This window comes from Propithecus coquereli, unplaced genomic scaffold (assembly GCF_000956105.1).
Source record: "Propithecus coquereli isolate 6110/MARCELLA unplaced genomic scaffold, Pcoq_1.0 Scaffold210, whole genome shotgun sequence".
Classification (NCBI taxonomy): Eukaryota; Metazoa; Chordata; class Mammalia; order Primates; family Indriidae; genus Propithecus; species Propithecus coquereli.
In genome coordinates this window covers 1,506,440-1,529,000 of record NW_012146079.1, presented here as the reverse complement: position 1 = coordinate 1,529,000, position 22,561 = coordinate 1,506,440, and the positions used below count along the sequence as shown (strand labels likewise).

At 36.4% G+C, this 22,561-nt stretch overlaps 1 protein-coding gene across 1 annotated transcript in view; it reads right to left on the bottom strand.

The window, feature by feature from the left end:
• Positions 1-914: 914 nt before the first annotated feature.
• The window catches only part of WDR64 (WD repeat domain 64), a 110,246-nt gene continuing 88,599 nt past the window's right edge, over positions 915-22,561 (bottom strand). Inside the window, exons 18-27 of the mRNA XM_012644366.1 lie at positions 22,428-22,464; positions 21,713-21,852; positions 20,273-20,378; positions 19,128-19,186; positions 17,882-17,991; positions 14,304-14,492; positions 12,369-12,474; positions 7,171-7,251; positions 6,298-6,411; positions 915-1,430 (exon numbers count right to left, since the gene is read on the bottom strand). Coding sequence (XP_012499820.1) covers positions 1,347-1,430; positions 6,298-6,411; positions 7,171-7,251; positions 12,369-12,474; positions 14,304-14,492; positions 17,882-17,991; positions 19,128-19,186; positions 20,273-20,378; positions 21,713-21,852; positions 22,428-22,464 — 1,026 coding nt within the window. The 3' untranslated portion in view covers positions 915-1,346. The remainder of the gene's footprint in view (positions 1,431-6,297; positions 6,412-7,170; positions 7,252-12,368; positions 12,475-14,303; positions 14,493-17,881; positions 17,992-19,127; positions 19,187-20,272; positions 20,379-21,712; positions 21,853-22,427; positions 22,465-22,561) is intronic.

Below are 22,561 nucleotides of genomic sequence, written 5' to 3'. Positions count from 1 at the left end.
CATAAACTCCTTGAAAGTTTTCTTTTCTACTTTTTTTAAAATAATCTTTTGGCTTACTTAGGTGTTGATAAATGGTTTATGTTTTGTAACTGTACTGTTTTCCTAGAGTCTCTTCTTTCATGTGAGTAAATTATAGATATCATTAAACATATTTTTTTAAACCCAATAAAATAAAACTTTTTTAAGCTCAATATTTTCTCTCGGAACTTTATTTTCTTGTGTAATTAAAATCCATAAAGAAAAAAGTTAAGGGAAAAATAAAAGCAGCAAGAGAAATGATCACATTCCTATTAGCAACAATAATTATTAATAGTACTATACATGCCTAGAAATGAACATGAAAAGAAATGTGTAAATATGGAGTTTACATGAATAAAAAATTTTCTTGGTTTCCAAAGATGGTGCAATTTTAAGAATTATAAAATTCTACACAGAGTGGAAAAGCAGAATCAAAAATTAAGGGACCACAATTTTTTCTTATCAAGTGTCCCGGTACTTTGGGGAAAGTAGACCAACCCTTGACGTGGGAATACTTTTATTTTATTACTCAAGAGTTCAGAATCATGTCTCGAAGAGGCCCAGGTCATCCAATCTTCAGGCTTCAATTCTGATACTTTCCTCATGCCTTTGACTCATTTAAAATTTCATTTATTAATGATCATATTTAGATGCTCCCATTTTTTACATGTGAAATGAAAAATGAAATGAATCATCTGGTCATTTCAATACCAAATCAATTAATAAAAGAATTAGTAAAAGATGAACCTCAGAAAGATCAGATAATTCAAATTCTATTTACCTGGAGTTATTTTTAGACTAAATATAAATAATTTCTAACTTTATCTAAGAAATGCTAGACATTTTCTTCCCAATGACATTTCTCTAAATGAAGAAGAAAAATAGCTAGAGGCTGCCTGGTGCATTTTTCTTTTTAACAATAATTCTCTGTGTATACTACACAGCATGGCACATAAGTGATTTGCCAGTTACCGCATCTGTTCTGATCATAATTCTGGTTATGGATTAAGGTGAACGATGGGAGGAGGTAGAAAGCTAATCACCGATAACCATATTATTTTAGATCTACTTATGCTATTGATTTAATTTGTTTCCTTATGATGTCATTTTGCTCACAGTAAACGAGAAACATTGCCTAAACTATTGGCTGCTTTCTGCTTGCTTGGTGTTCAGAGTCGAGGTCACCAGAGCTTCCTAAGCTTCTCCATCAGTAGCCTGAGGATACGGAGATGGCCAACAGTGTCTGGTGGACTCTCCCTCTCACCCAGACCAGGGTATCATCCAGACTTTGCCATTTTATGTGTAGCAGCCACTTGTGATTTTTCTCTTTATTTGGGCATGGTCGGGAAGAAGGAAGAAGCCAGATTTATTTGTGGGAGTAAATTTTTTTTAAAACTTCTCCTTCGTGATGGCTGTGAAATAAAGAGCATGTCAGTTAGTAACTGGCGTATATAACAAACACAATTTTCCAGAGGCAAATTGCATCACTAATTTATATAGAGATGTTAATCCTCCTAGAAAAAAAATTATAGTTATTTGCTTAACAATCCTGTATGCCTCCAGGGTAAAAGTATCTTAAAAATAGGAGGTGGGGCTCCTGAAGGCTGCGGTGCAAGAGCAGAAGCTGTAAACTGTTTAACTGGGCAGTTAGTTCTCTGTTCTGGGACTCAGCTGTGTAATCTGAAAAGGGTTGGTTCAAAGCAAAACAAAATAAGAATTAGTTAATTAATAATTAAAACTGCATATTAATAATATCAGAGTCCTTCGACTCAGAGGAAGATAAAATCAAGCGATGATCACATAAAGGAGAAATGAAAGTTTGTTTTGAATTGGATGTTTTGTGAAGAAATAGATACAAAAATTTAAACTCAATTTGTTTAAAAATTCAGATCAAGAAGTGTCTAATTTTGCCAATAATGTTCAACCAACATTTACGGTATATATCAATTTGTTTTATGGTCTATTATGGGGAAGAAGAGAGAAAGAGGAAAAAGGGACGAGGAGATGTAGAGTTCTAAGGAAAAGAAAAAGACAATGAATGACTGCTGAAGGTCAGGATTCAACCCCCTAAAGATCCTTCAGGCTTGGATACCAGCAGGTCACATGACAACTCCTCTTTCTTCATGAGACAAGGCAGGAGACTTATTTCCTAGATCAACCTGCTGAACCCCAGCTGTGGGAACTTCCCAAGCTGCATGGATCTTTCTTTCTTTTATTTCCTATTTTTCTTCTTCTACTTCTTTTTAAAATTAATTTGTTATTTGGTTTGGCAAATGTTCTTTGAGTTTCTCTATGTTCTAGACACTGGAGTTGCCTCAGAGAATAAGCAAGACCAAGTTTCTGCCTTCACAGGTCTTACATTCTAATGGGATACAAACAAGAAAAATAAATCATTTTTTAAGGGAAAAAAAGATGCCATGGAACATGCTCTTAGGAAATAAAATGAATTCTTATGTGGTGCAACATCAGGTCATGATCAGAGCTATGAAGAAAAGTAAAGCCAGGTGAAGGGATAGAACATGACGGGAAGGGAGTGCTTCTTCAGTGTTTATTATTTGTAAACTCTCATAAGGTTATTCTGACCAGGGGAGACCCAGCAGCTCACTGGTGTCTGAATTACACTGCATTGTATTGCAGTAGCTGGGCTCTGCAGTTAAACTGCCAGCTTTAAATCCCGGCTCTATTACTTGCTTCTTTTGGGATCACAGGTAAATTACTTGTCCTCTGTGCTTCAGTTTTCTCATGTATAACATGCGGATGATCACTGCAACTACCTCAAAGAGTTGTTGCAAAGATTAAGTGAAAGAGTGTGATATAAAGTACATAGTATCATACCTATACTAACTTGAAAAGAAATGTTCACCATTATGATTAGCCATATTACTGAGTTATAACTGAGTTTATATACTTTTTTCACCTAAAATAAAATTGTGATAATTTCTTTGTCATTAACTATTCTTTGGAAAAACTATGCAGTATGTCGTTATGTATTATCTTTCACTTGGCCATTTTTATTTTTTATTTATTTATTTATTTTTTTGAGACCAGGTCTAGCCCTGCTGCCCAGGCTGGAGTGCAGTGGTGTAATCACAGCTCACTGCAGTCTCAAACTCCTGGACTCAAGGGATCCACCCATCTCAGACTCCTGTGTAGCCGAGACTGCAGGCACGTGCCACCATGCCTGGCTAAATTTTCAAATTTTTTAGAAATGGGGTCTTGCTATGTTGCCCAGGCTGGTCTCCAACTCTGGCCTCAAGTGATCCTCTGCCTCAGCCTCCCAAAGTGCTGGGATTGCAGGTGTGAGCCACTGCACCTGACCATTTTTCTATGATTGGATATGTTTTCACAATTTTGAAAATGGGTTACACTTCACAAAGTTCACATTCTCCCCTTGTCTTCCCATATTTAAACTAAAAAGAAAATAAAAATTCATGTTCTAATTTATGTTTTGCTGTACAATGGTTAATATTTTGTAATTTGTTTAATTCTAAAGAGATTTAAAAACCATTTAAAGAAGTTAAAAGTTGGAATCAGAATTTCTGTATTTAAAAATAATAAGTTAAAAGAGATTAAGATCCCTGTTATTGGACTCTTTGCTCAGAGGATTTTTCTCTCCTCTGTACTATGAGCTCTTTGGTCTATAAATGGATCTTGGTGCCTGGAATGGTGCAAGGCACATGATGGCTATTTTAAGGTTTTCCATAATTATTCCAAAATACTGGTTTCACTAAAATGAAATTTCTACCCAAAACTTTGTGAGGTCATTTTATGCCCACCTCTCTGGAAATGTTTTTTTTTATGAAAACAGGCATTTTATCTGTATTTATTAATTTTATTTCATCCACTATTTTCCCACTTAGGCTCTTTGGGTTCCTAAAATTACAGACAATCAACATGGCGGTGCTTTAATCTATCCTAGTTTTCAGATTTTATTGTGATCTGACTAAGTGCACAATTTTCTGCAAAGGACTTAATTTTATCTTGGAAACTAATTTCAACCCCCATGACCACTCTTAACTCTTTTCTTCATTAAAACAGAAAAGAATTTTTTTTTTTTTTTTTTTTGAGACAGAGTCTCACTCTGTTGCCCGGGCTAGATTGCCATGGCATCATCCTAGCTCACAGCAACCTCAAACTCCTGGGCTCAAGCGATCCTCCTGCCTCAGCCTCCCGAGTAGCTGGGACTACAGGCATGCGCCACCATGCCCGGCTAATTTTTTCTATATATTTTTAGTTGTCCAGTTAATAATTTTAGTAGAGACGGGGTCTCGCTCTTGCTCAGGCTCAACTCCTGAGCTCAAACAATCCGCCCGCCTTGGCCTCCCAGAGAGCTAGGATTACAGGTGTGAGCCACCGCGCCCGGCCAGAAAAGAATTTTTAATCGTGGTTTTGTGCCCCCTTTTCTGTGAGCAAATTGAGACATCTACTCCCTTTGCCTTTCTTGTGTGGTCAATAACCTATCGGAGTGATTAAGAGAAAATAAAGCATCTATTTGAACATCAGGTATATTAAAATTGTCTCTGTATTTGTACAAATACTTTATCATTCTTCATGATGTCTGATAAAATTAGTTATAGCAGAGTCAACTTCTGATTATTGGAGTATAGATTAGTCATTATGTAGATTAACAAGGACTAATTTTTAGCCGGGCGTGGTGGCTCACATCTGTAATTCTAGCACTCTGGGGGGCCGGAGGATCACTTGAGCTCAGGAGATCGAGACCACAGCCCCAGCAAGAGCGAGACCCATCTCTACTAAAAATAGAAAAAAAAAATATTATCTGGACAACTAAAAAGAGAAAAAATTAGCCAGGTGTGCTAGTGCATGCCTATAGTCCCAGCTACTTGGGAGACTGAGGTAGGAGGATTGCTTGAGCCCAGGAGTTTGAGGTTGCTGTGAGTTAGGCTGATGTCACAGCACTCTAGCCTGGGCAACAGAGTGAGATTCTGTCTCTCAAAAAAAAAAAAACAAAAACAAACAAACAAAATGACTAATTTTTAATTCAATATTGTCTTCTCGGTGGTGCTTAAGACATACTTGGCCATCTTCCTTCTGCCACTTAGTGTTTACTTAGAGAATGTAAAGTACATTTAATAATATTAGATGAGGCAAAACTTAAATAAGAATGCAAATATGGGGCACAAAATATACGAACTATAAAACTCATTACAAATACTTTTTGATTGCTTTTTAGTTTTGGATTATTTATAGCACTGTGTTTTGTCTGTTACTCAAAACAACTAAAAGTAAATGATATTGTTTTTATAGAAATCTCTTCTGTTGCCAAAAATTCTTACTTGGATAATTGGCAGAGTTGATGATTAACAGGAATCATTTATATTCTCTTGAAATGCAAAAGCTAACAAAATTATGGTAAAGTTTTCTATATTAAATAAAGCAGCTTCTTAAAATTGCTGTTGTTGTCATTGTGTTTGTTATCTGTTATTGAATTAGGCACAGACAATATGAACCATCTCCTTTTTGTTTTTAGTCTGACTTCATAGAAAGGAGGCTTATAAAAATTACTGTGTGTTAGATCTTTCCCTTAATGTTTGATCTATTTTAATGACTGGATAAATGGCCACAGGTTAAGTTAGGCTCATGCAAGTTTCTAATAGTAGTAGAAAAGTGACAGAGTTTGCATTGTGTAGGCTGGTATGGTTTAATAGAAAGAGCATGAAATTTGGAGTCAGGGTAGATTTCAGCTTATCATTTAGTTAATATGTGCTCTTTGACAAGGCACTTGATCTTGCTTAAGGTTCCATTTTTCCCCAACTCTGAGATAGGTCTAACGTTTTCTTTGTACTTACTGTGAAAATAAAAAGAACCATTTATAAAAACACTTTGTAAACTGTAAAGCATTGTATATTAGTTATTCCTATTAATATATAAGAAAAATTTTTGCTGGTGACCCAGAAACTGATTGATGTCATGGCTTCATCCTGGAGGTACAATAAGATTAAGAAGCAAGGGTGGTTCCATAGCCCTCAGCTATGTTGTGTAGAAATGCCTGGTTTCTAGAACAACTCACTGAATTTCAGTGGTAAAACTCTAGGAAAACTTCATTAGCTCAGGTCCTGTCTGTCTAGAAATTTATGATTTTCATTTCATTGAGCTAAAGCATACACATCTGGAATATTCATAAATGAATATTTCAGTATGAACTGAAATAATTTTAGACACAGAACATTTCTGAGAACAGAGAAATAATTTAAAGACAAACAGAAATGGGATACACTGTGGAATTAGAACTCAACAGCAGAATTAGTGCTAACTTACTCTTTCATGTTGAACGTGACCTCCCTTCTTCTTTCCTATGATGCCATCTGAAGAGTCCCTTTGTGCTTCTGAACCAGTGAGCGGAAGGAATCGTAGACTAGTGGGGCTTGCCACCTGGAAGTCATAAATAAGTTAGTCAGACTTTAAGTGATCTCTTCTGTAATATGAATTCAGGGGGTGAGGGGTGAGAAGGCCCACCTTCTTCAAATTACACCCTCCAGTTGCCCACTATTAATTCTAGAGAGTTCACCCTTAGCATCATTTGTTATCATAAATGTTTGATACCTGTTAGGATGAACATGTTCTTGACAAAGATAAGTAACTTTAATATAAAAGTTAAGATTAGGTTGAAATATTTGGTCTTTGGTTTATCATTTCCTGGGTTAATTAATAAGTTCTTTACCTGGATTGGAGACTTGAAGGGTACATAGGGATTTGGAGGGAAACGAGAGATAGACTGGTCCTCCGTGGAGGGGCCACACAGGCATGGTCACAGAAGTAACGGAGAGACCAGTGATGCTTAACGCATGGCAAGTAATTTGGTGTGGTTGGAGTATAGGGAGAGTATGGGGAGAATGTGGTGGAAAATGAGGCCCGATTGTGGAAGGTTAGTAGGCCAGGTTAAGGCATTGGGATTTTATCCTGTAGGTGATGAAGAGCCACCAAGGTAGAAAAGAGGCAAGTGATCCAGTCCATTGACTCACAGAACCCAAGACTTCTGTGGAATTGGACACAATACATTTATGGAAGCTTCGGTCAACTTAGTTACGTGATTTTCTCCAACCTTATTTGGTAGCCCGGGGTCAGAAATGAGATGGCATATTCCCTCTTGCTCTGTTACCATCTAGTTAGTCCCAAAAACATCCAACTCACCCTATATATAGGCAGAGAACCGAAAACAATCCCTGCCTCCCTATTTTCAGTCATAAAACCTTCCAGAGCATGTCTTCGAATCTGCAAAACAAAGGAACGTATGTTTAATGAAAAGGATGCATTCCATCAGTGGCAAAATACCTGGGTTCATATCCTGGCTCTGTCACTTATTAGCTGCATGATCTTAGGCAAGGTCCTTGCCTGTTGACTAGTTCCAAGAATCATATATATATAATACATATATACATAAATAACTAAAGTGCTATTCAAATGTAAGATTTGGTATCATCATATTATCACTGGTAGCAATATATAAAAAAGAAATTAATCACATATCATGAGTTGTTAAAAAAGAAATTAACAGAAAATAAGTGAAAAGATAAACATTACATAATTGAGAATGAAAAGGAATGGGCAAAACTAAGATACTGGTGAAAATCAGATAATCCTAAGTGAAAGGCATTTTAATTCAACTTCAGCATTGAACCTTTGCTATTTTACCAACCAACTGAGGTAAGCAGAGGGCAAGGCTTGAAATATTTGGAGCATTCAATTATTTCAAGGGCTCTAAAAACCTTTCTAAAGACTCCCCCAAATTTATTTAATGTTTCATTTAAGTTACTTCTTAAAAACATGATTTCTTACCTCTAAATTGAAAGAGAATATTAAAAGTGAATACCAATCTTTATTTCTAGCTTATACTATTTAATCCTATTAACAAAATTGAGTATCTGTTACATGCTATGTATATATCTTTGCTCATAAAGAGCTTATGATTTAGTGGTGGGGGTAGGAAGTAAAGGTAAATATGTAAATAAAAAAATTCTAACTTAATGTAGCACATGCTAAGACAACACGTTATGAGACACAAAGCAGGGAGAGATTGGGGCCTTTGAAGAAAGTGGAACTAACATTTATTGAGAATCTAAAATGTACTCACTTAATCCTCCAACTCTTTGAGGAATGTTCAGATGAGGAAAGAAATAAAATAACTTATCTAAAATTAAACCTAGGCCTGTTAGACTCCACACCCTGTTTCTTCCCTCCTTATCACCCTGTCTTTGGGGAAAAAAAGCTGAGTTCCATTTGGACAGAAAGTAGAGTTTTTGAAAATTGTTTTATTTGAAAAATATTAAACAGTCATTAAATATGAAGTAGACACTGTTAAAGAATAAAGACATACTGAACTTTCAGTGGACATTCATGGACTCACTGTCCTGCTTTACAAATTGGAACAACACCTTCAACTTTGAACTTCTCAGTGTACAGTTCCCTGGTCTCACTTCTGCTCATTTGACCTTAGGCATTAATATTAACAATCCATTAATAATAAGAGTCCTGAATTTTGTGCTTTTAATTCTCTTGCTTTTATTTATATAATTTTACCTTGTATTCTTCTTACCAAATATTTTCTTTAGCTTTGCCTATTCTTGACTTTTACATAAATGAAATTATGTATTAATATATACTAGTGTAAAACTTTTCTCATTCAATAAAATGTTGAATTCATTCACATAGGTGTTACTCTAGTTCATTTATTTTTATTGCTCTACAGTATTCTAATTTATGAATATGCCATAATTTATTTGCCCATTACACTGTTACTGAGCATTTAGGCTGCTTTCAGGTGTTTACTGTTACAAACAGTACTTCCTCTAAGCATTCCTGTACCTGTCTCCTGAGCACATGTTTGACGGTTTCCCAAGGGTATATATTTAATAGGATATGCCTATTTTCAGCTTTACTAGATAATACCATGTTGCTTTCCAAAGTGGCTCTACTTATTTACACTACTATCATGAGTAGATAAGTGTTAAGATTGTGCCAGAAAACACCAACACTTGCTATCATCAGACTTTTCTATATTTGTCAATCTGGTTTCAGTGAGGGATAATTGCTCGAGAATTCTGCTCTGCCCCTTTGTTTTTTGTTTTTTGTTTTTTAAATTTCAGAATATTATGGGGGTACACACATTTTGGTTACATAATTTGCTTTTGTACAGTTTGAGTCAAAGTTATAAGTGTGCCCTTCACCCAGAGAGTGTGCATTGTACCCATTAGCCGTGAATTTACCCATTCCCTCCTCCCACCTCCCACCTGCTTGATTTCCATTGAGTTTTATTTCCATATGTGCACATAAGTGTTGATCAATTAGTTCCAATTTAGTATTGAGTACACGTGGTGTTTGTTTTTCCATTTTTAGATGGATCTCCAGTTCAATCCAGGTTGTTACAAAAGATACTAGATCACCATTTTTTATGGCTGAGTAATACTCCATTGTATACATAGCACATTTTATTAATCCACTCATGTATTAGTGGGCACTTGGGTTGTTTCCACATCTTTGTGATTGTGAATTGTGCTGCTATAAACATCCGAGTGCAAGTGTCTTTTTTATAAAATATTTTTTTTTTCCTTTGGGTAAATACCTAGTAGTGGGATTGCTGGATCAAATGGTAGGTCTACTTTTAGTTCTTTGAGATATCTCCATACTACTTTCCACAGAGGTTGTACTAGTTTGCAGTCCCACCAGCAGTGTATGAGTGTTCCTATCTCTCCGCATCCACGCCAACATTTATTGTTTTGGGACTTTTTGATAAAAGCCATTCTCACTGGAGTTAGATGATAACTCATTGTGGTTTTACTTTGCATTTCCCATACGATTAGAGATGTTGAGCATTTTTTCATGTGTTTGTTGGCCATTAGTCTATCTTCATGTGAAAAGTTTCTGTTTATGTCTTTTGCCCACTTTTTAATGGTTGTTTGATTTTTTCTATAAATGTAATTTGTCACATAAATAGAAGCAAAAACAAAGACCATATGATCCTCTCAATAGATGCAGAAAAATCATTTGACAAAATTCAGCACCCTTTTATGATAAAAACACTTAACAGAATAGGCATAGATGGGACATATCTTAAAATTATAAAAGTCATACACAACAGACTCACAGCCAACATCATGCTGAATAGGGAAAAATTGAAAGCATTCTCACTTAGAACTGGAACCAGACAAGGTTGCCCACTATCACCATTTCTATTCAACCTAGTGCTAGAAGTCCTAGCCAGAGCAATCAGACAAGAGAAGGAAACCAAGGGCATCCAAATGGGGGCAGAAGAGGTCAAACTATAGCTCTTTGCTGACGGTATGATCTTATATCTAGAAAACCCCAAAGATTCTACCATGAGACTACTGGAATTGATAAAGAAATTCAGCAAAGTCTCGGGTTACAAAATCAATGTACACAAATCAGTAGCTTTCATATATACCAACAGTCAAGCTGAGAATCAAATCAGAGACTCAATATCTTTTACAATAGGAACAACGAAAATAAAGTACCTAGGAATATATTTAACTAAGGAGATGAAAGACCTCTATAGGGAGAACTTTGAAATACTGAGGGAGGAAATTGCAGAGGATGTAAAAAGATGGAAAAACATCATGCTCATGGATTAGCAGAATCAACATTGTTAAAATATCCATACTACCCAAAGTGATTTAGAGATTCAATGCAATCCCCATTAAAATACCAACATCATTTTTCACTGATCTAGAAAAAATAGTTCTGTGCTTCATATGGAACCAGAGAAGACCCTGGATAGCCATTGCAACCTTATGCAATAAGAACAAATTGGGAGGCATCACTTTACCAGACTTCAAGCTATACTACAAGGCTATAGTAACTACAACAGCATGGTACTGGCACAAGAACAGAGACATAGACCTATGGATCAGAATAGAGAACCCAGATATGAAACCATCCTCCTATTGCCATCTGATCTTTGACAAAGCAGACAAAAACATACACTGGGGAAAATAATCCCTATTCAATAAATGGTGCTGGGAAAACTGGATAGCCACATGTAAAAGACTGAAACAGGATCTGCACCTCTCACCACTCACAAAAATTAATTCATCATGGATAACAGACTTAAACCTAAGGCATGCAACTATAAGAACACTAGAAGAAAATGTTGGAAAAACTTATAAATATCCACCTAGGCAAATAATTTATGAAAAAGACCCCAAAAGCAATCACAGTAACAACAAAAATAAATAAATGGGACCTGATAAAATTAAAAAGCTTCTGCATAGCCAAGGACACAATCAATAGAGCAAATAGACAACCTACAGAATGGGAGAAAATATTTGCATGCTGTACACCTGATAAAGGGCTGAACTCAAGCAAATCCTCCTCCTTGTTTTTGACCATTTTTAATTGGACCTTTTTTTTTGTCATTGACTTTTACGGGTTCTTTATACATTCTATGTGCTAATCTTTTGTCAGTTGTATGTGTTACAAAGGTAGGCCACCCTGTCCACCTTGGACAGATGGAGAGAAATTATGGGTATGGCAAACAGATCCCAGGTGAACAAAATCACAGGAGCAGAAGACTGAGAGGAATTCTCAGTTCTAGAAATAACAATTAGTCTGATTTGTAGTCAGTGGGGTAACCATAGGTTAGTAATGGGAGATACATTTGGAAAGGTATGTTTGGTTCATTTTGTGGACTATCTTGAGGAAATCAATTTTTATTAATTAATGCCAGATCTTAATCTAAGGACTTATGCTATATACATTCTCTAGACATGTTAAAAATAGAAATAGAATGAACAGAAGCACACTTCTATCTGCACTGAAGAAAAATGTGTCTGTCTCTGAAAGGTAGAGTAATGGTTACCAAAGATGTCCACACCCTATTCTTCCCATTCCGAACTTGTGCATGTACTGGTTTACTTGGCAAAAGGGACTTTGCAGATGTGGTTTATGTTAAGATCCTTGGGATGGGGAGATTATTATCTAGGTAGGCCTAATCTAATCACATGAATCTTTAAAAGCAGAGAATCTTTTCTCCTGGATCAGAGGGCATGTGACCACATGGTCAGAGAGATGAAACATTTCTGGCTTTGAAGATGAAGGAAGGGGACCACAAACTAAAGAATATGGGATTTTCCCCTAGAACTTCCAGAAAGAAACTCAGCTCTGTTTACACCTCAATTTTAGCCTAGTGAGACCCATGTTGAACTGCTGACCTACAGAATTGTAAGATAATCAATTTGTATTGTTTAAGCCACCAAGTTTGTGGTAATTTGTAACAGCAGCAATAGAAAACTAATATACTACATTACTGGACATATTTGAATTCATGAAAATAAAAACAAAGGTTTTTTGTTTTTGTTTTTGTTTTTTAAAGCTACCTTGGGAGAAGAAAGAGACTTGAAAAACTTGAAATCCTGTTCCACTTCAAAGGCTTTGCGAGGTGTACGTTTGAACAGTAAAGACATTGAGCTCATATTCTTCCATCTACATATAAAGATACAAGAAAACATGTTAAGTATATACCCACACCTTTTATTCTCTGCCAATTAAAAAAATATCCGTAAGGACATTGAGCTCATATTTTTCCATCTACATATAAAGATACATGAAAAAATGTTAAGTACATACCCACACCTTTTAAGTACATACCCACACCTTTTATTCTCTGCCAATTAAAAAAATATCCATTATGTCTTTCTTTTCTGGTGCCCAAATTTCCTGGATCCCATGGCATCAGTCCCAATGATATTATCTCTGCACCTAACTTTTATTCCACTTTGCTTTCTAGGCTTCCCTCTATGGAAACCATAGCTATTTCTACCCAGCCAGGAGACTCCATGTATTTAAATTCATTAATAGCCATTGGGAAAAAAAAAACTGTATAGTAGGGATGGAGAAACCTCTTTTATAAAACTTGACTTTTGAGTGTCTCAGGGAAGCTTCCCCTATAGTCAATCTTAATTATGTATATATTTAGAAAGTCATAACTAAACATTCTCAAAAGACAATAAATATGTCCTGAGATGAAGTCATTCTACAGAAGAAGGCCTATTTTGCAACAAAGAAGCCACAATTATTTAGGAATAACAACATAATGTTGGTATGTGCCCTACATTTAAGCTATCCCAAATAGACCATACCCTTTCATACTTCTATATCTACCATTTACAGCAGTTCCCACTTTTTGTGATGTTCTCAATTAGTCATTCTTTATGAGTTCCACAAATATCTTTTGAGCTCCTACTGTGTGCTAGGCACTGAGCTAAGAACTGAGGACACAAAGATACACAAAACAGAGTCTCAGTCCTCAAATAACTCACAGTATAGTGAAGAAGACACATATTAATAAGTTAGAATCCATTGTCTTAAGTACTAAGACATACGGATGTTCAAGGCAAAGCAGTCACTCAAAAGGTAGGACTGATCAACTTTGCTTGGTGAGCTTTACCACCTCTTGATGAGGCTTGGCTCTGCCACACCACCTCTTACACCAGCCCTCCTCTCCAGTGCTCCTTACTGGCCAGCCAAAGCAAGCCTTGAACACTCTGACGGGGTTTTGGCAGTCATGTGGAACCCTTGATCTCAAATCTCTCGTATTTTGATCCAAATTTGTGTGGCCTCTTTCTCAGCTTTGATTCCTATTTACAGCCCTTCTACCATCCTTTGGATTAGATAACATTGGGTCTCCTTATCTTTGACTCACTTAGGATTTCCTTAAAGGACTTTATCTTTGACAACTCCCTCTGATTCTTCCCCGTTTGGACTCATCCTTGTCGGGTCCCTCAGTTCCAGTCTGCTGGATGTCACCAGTCTAGGTGGGTCTGGTCCCCTAGGGCTAGACACTGAGACATTCACCATGTAGGGTTAGTCTTTGCTGATGGTGAAAGGTCAGATGAATATCTGTCTCGTCCATTATGACCAAGGCCCAACCCTAGCCAAAACTAGGACTGAAATTTGCAAAAGCACAAAACAGCCTCTCACTAACATTCTATTCTCTGTCCTCCCTCCTCTAAGCCTTTAAGCATGCTCAACTCCCCCTACCCCACAAATAAGCAATTGCTTCTTTGGTCTTCTTTGGTTAAATCCTGTTTACCTTTCTGTTATTATTTTAAGAATTAAATATTCCCTGAAGTACTATTATATATACTGAATTATAACTTTTTGTTTATACATTTCTCCCTTGCACTGGATTGTGAAATCATTGAAATGTTCTGGGTCTTTCACCTTTGAATTCTCCATGTCCAGCACAGTGTCACAGTACCATGATAGTTTAACTCTTATATCTTCATCTAAAGAAAATCCAGTGGTCTTACCTTTCCCGGTCAAATATCAAAGGATATTCATATTTTTGCTGCTTCTCTGTGAACTTGCTTTCTTCTTTTATTTCTATGGGGTATTCACTAACATCACAAGGCAAAATGAAGTCAGTTGTCTGTGATAATTCAAAGAGCCTTCGCTGCCCCAAATATCCACAATAATGACCATTGAGAGCATGCCAGAGCCTGAAGAAAGATAAGGGAAGGGAGGAGAAAGTAACTGGAAAATTCAGTGGAATTTATTCTGTTCATTAGATCATTTGTATAAGATTTGCTCTGGCCCATCAAGGATTCTAAACTTGAGTCCAAGACTTCCTATTAAATACTGTGGAACTAATCACAATGTAAATATTTTTATCAGTTAGACTCTAATCTGCAACCTTTTGGGGAAATATTAATTTGAATCTGTACTTATGATATTCATTTATCAAAGCCAAAAAACAAGAAACAGATTTTTCCCAAAATAACACAGCCCACTAAAGCTAATCAGAACCCACATTGACTGACAGTCTATTAGTTGAACTAGGCCATAGAATGGGCTCTATCTCAGCTATCTACTTTTGGAATCAACATCAACAGAACTTGTAGGAATAGAGACCTAGCGATGCTTTCATTACTATCATATTCTTCTTAACCTACACCCACAATTGCTACTATTGTGGAAATACCGCACTGATTTTTACAACCAAGTTCTGAAGTCGGATGGCAAAAGAAGTGGCTCTTTATCCATATGCATAATTTCGCCATCCGTGTACTCCAAGAGGTCCCTCTTAATAGCTCATGTGGTTTAAAGTGATACAGAATACCATTAGCAGGCATGTATGCCCTATGTCATGTGAAAAGATAAAATAATATTTGGAAGATCTTCCTTTTATTTCTTGGTTTCAACTGCAGAGTAGTAAATGGTGGAAACAAACATCATGTGTTCTGCTGCAATGACCCAAAAGGAGGACAGGCTAAAGGAACTAAGAGTAGATTCTACAAAGTCCTAGTAGTGTTGCATGTCAAAGAGGTAGACCCTGAGGAGGAGGCAGAAACAGAGGTGTCCAGCTGGGACTCCTCACACTTGACAGTGTCCTGAGGACTTAATATGAGCATCTTATATCCCTTATATGTATTAATTCTCCAGCACTACAGAAATGTCATGGCCTTGCCAGAGCATTTACCAAAGGGAAATAGACCCTCCTTTTAAATGTAAAAGCTAGAAGAGTGAGGGACTAACTTCAGAAAAACTCTAAATTTATTCTGCTTTAGGCCAGGACTGAAGTGATTTTTGGTCTCCTTCTTTCAATGTGTTTCCTGCTACATGTGGAACTCCCCCAAATAACTGATCCTCCCTCTCAGCATCATTTCCTGGGCCTCAGGTATGGATCCTTAGATACCCTGAGCCTCATTTTTCCTCCCTAAACTTTCATCTTCAGACTGATTACTTGTCCTGTGTTCCAAAGTTAAGCCTCCATTATTTTTGTTTCCTATTAAAAATCATAATCTTTTTGACAAACAAGAGTTAGAATGTTAAAATTGCCTACCTCTTCAGAAAGTGGCAGCTCGTGTTTGCAAAAGGACATGGTTTAGTTATGAAAAGAGCCGTATTTAGTTATGAAAAGAGCCGGAGATAGCTATTAATAGAGCTAGGCTCTTTGAACTGAGTATCTAGGGAGATTTACACCCAAAGGAATCATAAAAGTAATTTCTCCATGCCAAGAATAACTGGTTTGAGCAGTGTGATGGTCTGAATGTTTGTGTTTCCCCAAAATTCCTATGTTGAAACCTAATCCCCAATGTAGTGGTATTGAGGTGGAGCCTTTGGGAGTTGTTTAGGTCATGGGGGAAGAGCCCTCATGAATGGAATTTCTTATAAAAGGGGCCTGAGGGAGCTGCTTTGCCTGATCTACCATGTAAGGGGACAGCTAGAAGGCATCATTAACGAAGCAGAGAGCACCCCCTAAGCAGACATGAATCTGCTGGTGCCTTGGACATTCCAGCCTCCAGAACTGTAAGCAAAAAATGTCTGTTGCTTGTAAGTTAGCCAGTCTAAGGTATTCTGCTATAGAGCCCAAACAGACTAAGATAAGCAGGGAATACTTGCAACAACAGAGGCATGTGCGTGTGTGGTTGGGTGTGTTTGTGTGTGTGTTTCAATCTCCACTTAACACTTCTGCTGCTCGAAATTAAGTTGGAGCAGAGACCAAGGGACTCAGTTCTTAAAAACATCTCTAATAATGAAATGTCATGTTCTTAATCTTTTCCTACAAATAAAACAGCAGATGTCCTTTCTGATGGAGGAAGTAGCTCTAGCCATTTGCCTCCAAATAGGACCTTAGCCCCCCAGATTCACCTTGAATTCCACATTTCTATAAGTTTTCCTTCATCCTTCCAACATTCTAAATATTGTCCTCTTTTAGTGCCTTCTATCTTGATGAATGACACTAACATTCACCTCGTTGTACATACCAGGTGTCGTTCTTGACATTTGTCACTTACCTCCCCTTTCAGTTAAAGTTCATGTCTTCTTGATGTTACCTCCCAGATAGCTCTTAAATCTAAACCACTTTATTTCCAGCACGGTTGCCACTCCTCTAATCCAAGCCGCTATATTCACCGTGGACTTCAAACTGGTCTCCTTGCTCCCACTTTCTCTGCCTTGCAACCCATTCCCCACACATCATCTTTTAAATATGTAAATCAGATCATATTACTCCCCTGCTTAAAATCCCTCAGTGGCTATTTCTTTAAGGGGAAAGATCCAAATCCTTGTCAATGTCTACTAGACACTGCAAGCCTTGTCCCTGCCTAACCCTCTATCCTCGAGCCCACGTGCTTGGCTAGCGTCTGCTGAATTCCAGTCCAGGGCCTTTCATGCAACTTACAGTATTCCTTCCTTTCTGTTTTTATTATTTTTAAACTCTTTAAGATACTTTGAAGTCTCTCTACCTCTCTTAATCTTACCTGACTTCATTCTTTTAAGAGGATAATTCATTAGTATGATTTTAAGACATTTCAATATACAGCAATTTGTTCTCGAAATACCACCACATTTCCTTTCTTTCTCTTTATATATGTATGTGTTTTTAGCATTTTGTGTATAGGTACTTAGCATTACCTAGGCAATTAAAAACAACTAAGCTTTGCAAAATCAATAAAAGTGTCAATGAAATAATTAGCCTGCTCACTTTTCTCAGCATTAGTTGCTCTTTTCTATTACTTTTTTACAACTTCTGATCCTGAGCCTCCTTCTGTGACTCTCTCAGGGCTTGGGTCTAACTCTCTGAGCTATCTATCTTGCTTAACTCTTTGAAATAATTCTACAAAAACCCACTTTTATTGAAAGTATTTATTACACTTTTTAACACAAATGAGTATGGCATCTCATTTCCTTGGGCATGGAAGAGGATTTCAAATCAGTGGCCACCTTCTTAAAGCCCTTTTGTGCTACCTTTTAATTTATTATCTATTTATTTATTTTAATCAGTTTACCAAGATTGTATTTGAACTATATACTTCAGCTTTAGCTTAAAAGCCTTTACCTCTCTCTCAAAACCCTGAATTCACAGTCTGAGGCCATCTTGGCTTACCTCACGGAGCCATCAATGGAGGCAGTAAGTACCACTTGTTTTTCTTCCACATAGATCACTTGAGTAATTTGCAAAGAATGAGCACGCCAGGAAAGCAGCTGCTTGAATTTCTAGAGAGCGACAATAAGGCATAGCCCTTGGAATAAGTATATGCTGGTAAAAATATAATCTTGAACAAAATCATTTCTCACTGAGCTAAGATTATGAGTGAATGGTGTAGACATCTGTGCTAGATGGTTAAGTCCCTACCCCCAATTAGCTCTTCTCTTGCTTGTTGGGGTACCCAAGGTCCCATTTTTAGAAATTTGTTTATCTTCACGTATCCCTGAGAGAGGCAGTATCTTATGTCCTTAGCAATTTATCACGTAATTGAGAATTAACATTTCATTTAGTTAGTGATTAGTAGATGGTTAGATGAAAGAAATGCCTTAGGAGAAAGTTTCAGGGAACTGAGAGTGAATATAAGCAAGAATAGAAGGAAACAGAGCTGGAAGATGAAAGCCAAAGATGAGATTGGCAAAAAAGACTTTTCCTATTTTCGAATTTATCTAGAAGCGGTGCTGGCGATTTTGTTCTTTCTTAGGAGTGTGGGGTGGGAGGTATATGCTACAAGGAATTAAGAAAGAGGATCATCCCAGCTCATTCCCTTTCAAAAACATCATGAGGCCTGATTGGTTATGTTTCTTTAGGATGTGGTTTTTCCCAAGTTTAGAGACCCTAATGGGCCTCAGAAGACATTCCAAAATTACATGAACCAGAGCTGTCAGCTGGGGAGCTTGCGCTGCAATAGTACCCCCTTTGAGTTTATTTCCTCTTTGTCATTGATAAACCTAGACTAATACAGTACTTCTTCCTGGATCATCTACCTCAGAGCATTGTGTGACTAGAGACCTGGCAGCTTCGGAGTTCTCATATAAGTCCCCTATTCATTTAGACTAGATGACCCATGAACTCTTTAACCTCTGGAATGCTATATAAATTTTCACAAATAAGTCAAAACATGAAGAAGATGCAAAGTGACCAGTGGTCTGGCTTACTCATTCCCTCTCTCTCCCTCACTTACTTATTCATCCTCCCTTTCCATAAGCAGACCATTGTTAATTGTCATGTAGCTTAAATTTCAATAATACATGTGCACTGAAAGTAGGGAGTCTTATATTTACATGTTTTGTGGCATCTAGCACAAAGAAATGCTCAATAAATATGTGATGATTCATTAATTAAAGTGGAAAACTGAAGTTCTTACCTTATCATCATGAGGTGGATCCAGGAAAGAACTAATACTGCAAAGGATAACGTGTCCTTCTGTATAAAATTTAAATATTAGAATCTTTAATTAGATACCATGTTGTCTAAATAAATATTACCCAGACTGCCAAGTTATTTTGATTCAGGCATTTATAATGGTAAAAAATAGAATTTGAGAAACCAGAAACAAAAGCAGAAATTTCACATAAATTTTTATATGTAGCAATTATTTTGCTTCAGGCTTAATAAGTCATGAGGAGGTGGCTATATCCATCCAGAGTCAAAGTTCTGCTAAAGATCAGGGTGGATGATAATAGAAATGAATACATGACTACCAGAGTCCAAACTATTACAGAGATATTCAGAGATATTCACCCTACAATCCAAATGATAGTTACAAAAACTAGATACTAAAAAGCAACAATGACTACACCTAGATATATCATATTTAAACTCTATGGAAACAAAGGTAAAGAAAAAAGTATTGAAATAAGCCAGATGGGAAAAAAAACGACAAAGATAAGAATTACATTAAACTTCTCATCAAAAACAACATAAACAAGAAGAGTGTAGAGCAAAATATTTAAAATGTTGAGAGAAAAAATACCCACCAACCTAGAATGATGTACCCTGCAAAATTATCCTTCAAAAGTGAAGGAGAAATAAAGACTTTCTCAGACAAACGAAAATCAAGGGAATTTGTCACCAGTAGATCTGCCTTGCAAGAAATATTAAAAGAAGTTCTTCAGAGAGAAGAAAAATGATATACGTCAAAAACTCAGATCTACTTAAAGAAAGTAAGAACATTAGACAAGGAATAAGTGAAGATAAATTAAATTTTTTGTTTCTTATTCTTAATTGATCTCATATATAAAAATTTGTACAAAGTAATAATAGTGATGATGTATTTGATGTTTATAGTTTATGAATACTTGAAACGAATGACAGTAATTCAGGTTCTCCTGACATTCATTTATTCTTCTATTTATTCAGCAGGCTGTTCATAACACTCTCTTATGCTCGAACATCCCACTTAGTCTTTCTTCTGTTTCAATAAATGCTGCATATTTTTCCTATAGCCATTTTTATACCATGCAGGTTGGTAAGATGCCTGTAGCTGATTATGTAAGAGTAATAACTTACCTACATTTCCAGCCAGTAGTACCCTGGTACATGAATCAGTATACAGCGACGTCAGAGAAATGGCAGAATGTTTTGTGAAGGGTAGCATGTCTTTCAGTAGTCTTCCCTAAGTAAAGTATAATGCAAATAAGGCTTTTTCTATGACAATAAATTCTATAAAATCTTAATATTGAAGTTGATTTTCTCTATAAATAACATATCTTAAAAATTATCTTCACTACTGAAACATGATTCTCTTCTGGTAATAAAAAATAATTTAAAGCCATCCATAGGGACTTATTTCCTGGAAATTAAATATTCTAAAGGTGTAGACAACTGTTAATTATAAGCATCTAGACTCGGATTATTATAGATTATCTCTATACTTGCGTTTTTTTTTTTTACACATCCATGATCCTTTTAAAGAGATTCTTCAGACCTTATTTACGATTACATATTCTCTTTTTAAACAAACATTTTTTCAGGTCTAAGCGTATCTCAATTGTTTTAAACAGAAATATTTGCCTTTTCAGAAGTATTTATTTTTGAATATTGGTGCAAGATGAGGGATTATAGGAGATTCAAATTCAGACAGATTGTTTTGCAGTGCTTAGTGTAAGCCAGCACTGGGAAGGGATCTCCTACGTATTATCTTGCTTAGGGAATAAACAATCCGAGCTTAAGAAGAAAGAGTTTCAATCTGCTACTCGTTTCCTGAGACTTTATTTTACTTCTCCAATTTTTCTCACTCTTTCATTTCTCTGTCAGAAAAATAAAAAGGCATTGCTCTAACACCAAAATCATCTCGGGGAAAGTTACTGTTAGAATATTCTATATTTTCAAACCAGGGGTTTCCCACTAATGCGCTAGGATCTACTGATAGGCTTGGAGCTTTATCCTGGCGGACAGCCAAGCCATGCTGTTCTGTGCTGTGGAAGCCCATTATCCGCCACACAAAACTGTGGCTGTTTTTTGGGTTTCCCTGTATGAAGGAGCCTTACTGCAAGTGAGGCCACCTCCCTTGTTTCTCCAAGGATTTCATTGTCCTCATCCCCAGGTTAGTCCAGATCTTTCTTTTCATCATCTTCTATCCTCCTAATTCAAACCCTGCCCCAAATCATTTATACTCAACATTTCAGAGTTCTTATAATCTTTTACTATAATACATCACTAATGCCCTTTAATATTATTTAAATATCCAATAAAATACTTAGCGGCATATATTCATAGCTCAACAAAAGATTTAAAATAGCTAAATTAGCAGTTTTGATGATTTGATCTGTTGAGTTATTATGCTGGCCTCTTCTAAAGCTTGAGTAGCATTATCAGGGTGCAGGCTGCAATTTGGCTAGAAGTAGATGCCATATGGAAGAAGGCTAAGATTCATTTAACTATCTTCTTTAAGTATCTTTTTTATCTTTCACACTCTTTCCTATTCCCAGATTTACTGGGCTCCATCACCTCCATAGTCCACAAGCGGAGGTGTCCGTCCTCATGAGCAGTGACAAGGATAGGTGGCTGAGCTTCTGGTAAATTGACACCTCCTGGATGTTTTTTGTCCACTGGCTGTTGCTCTCCCACCATGACATCTGCTTGCTCACCTATTGAAGAAACTAATGAGCTTCTGTGGAATTTGCAATACTTGGAATTCCAAATTTTATGGAACATAAAAGAGTAGGCAAGCAAGAAAATAGCAAAAATAACATATTCTTTTCCCTAGAATTTTTTTTAAACCCCAGAGAACACCAATCAGGGTAGAGAACAAAAAAGTATTAAAAAAATGGAATCCTGGATCCCTGGAAAAATCCAAAAAGCTTATTTTTGGTCCTATTGCAAAGATATCTATACTGTTCATAATAGCTAAAACTAAAACTAAATATTCATTCAGTATTAATCTTACACATCCAGAATGGCTTATAAATCTAGCATAAGTTTTAGAAAAACAGGCTAAAGATTAAGAAGCTTAGTAATATTTTGGATTCTAAAAAACCTAGAATTAGGATCTAAAAAGGCATCATCACAACGGAAATTTTGCCTCTTGGACTGGCGAATCCTAGAGCACCTCAACATTTGGTCACGAAAACAACATACATTCATTAAGAGTATTCTATCACCTAAACTTCCTGTTGCAAAGGAGTTGCTTTATTATACAGAAGAGAGGTAATTTCATACCGACCTTTAACCTCACTGTCATGTATGCTTTGCTTGCTTCCCTGAATTAGGAGAGAGAAAGAAAATATTTCTTTGATGTTAAAAGGAAATGAGATATACTGGATTAGTAAGTTCTCTCGATAGTCGAGTTCGCCTTTC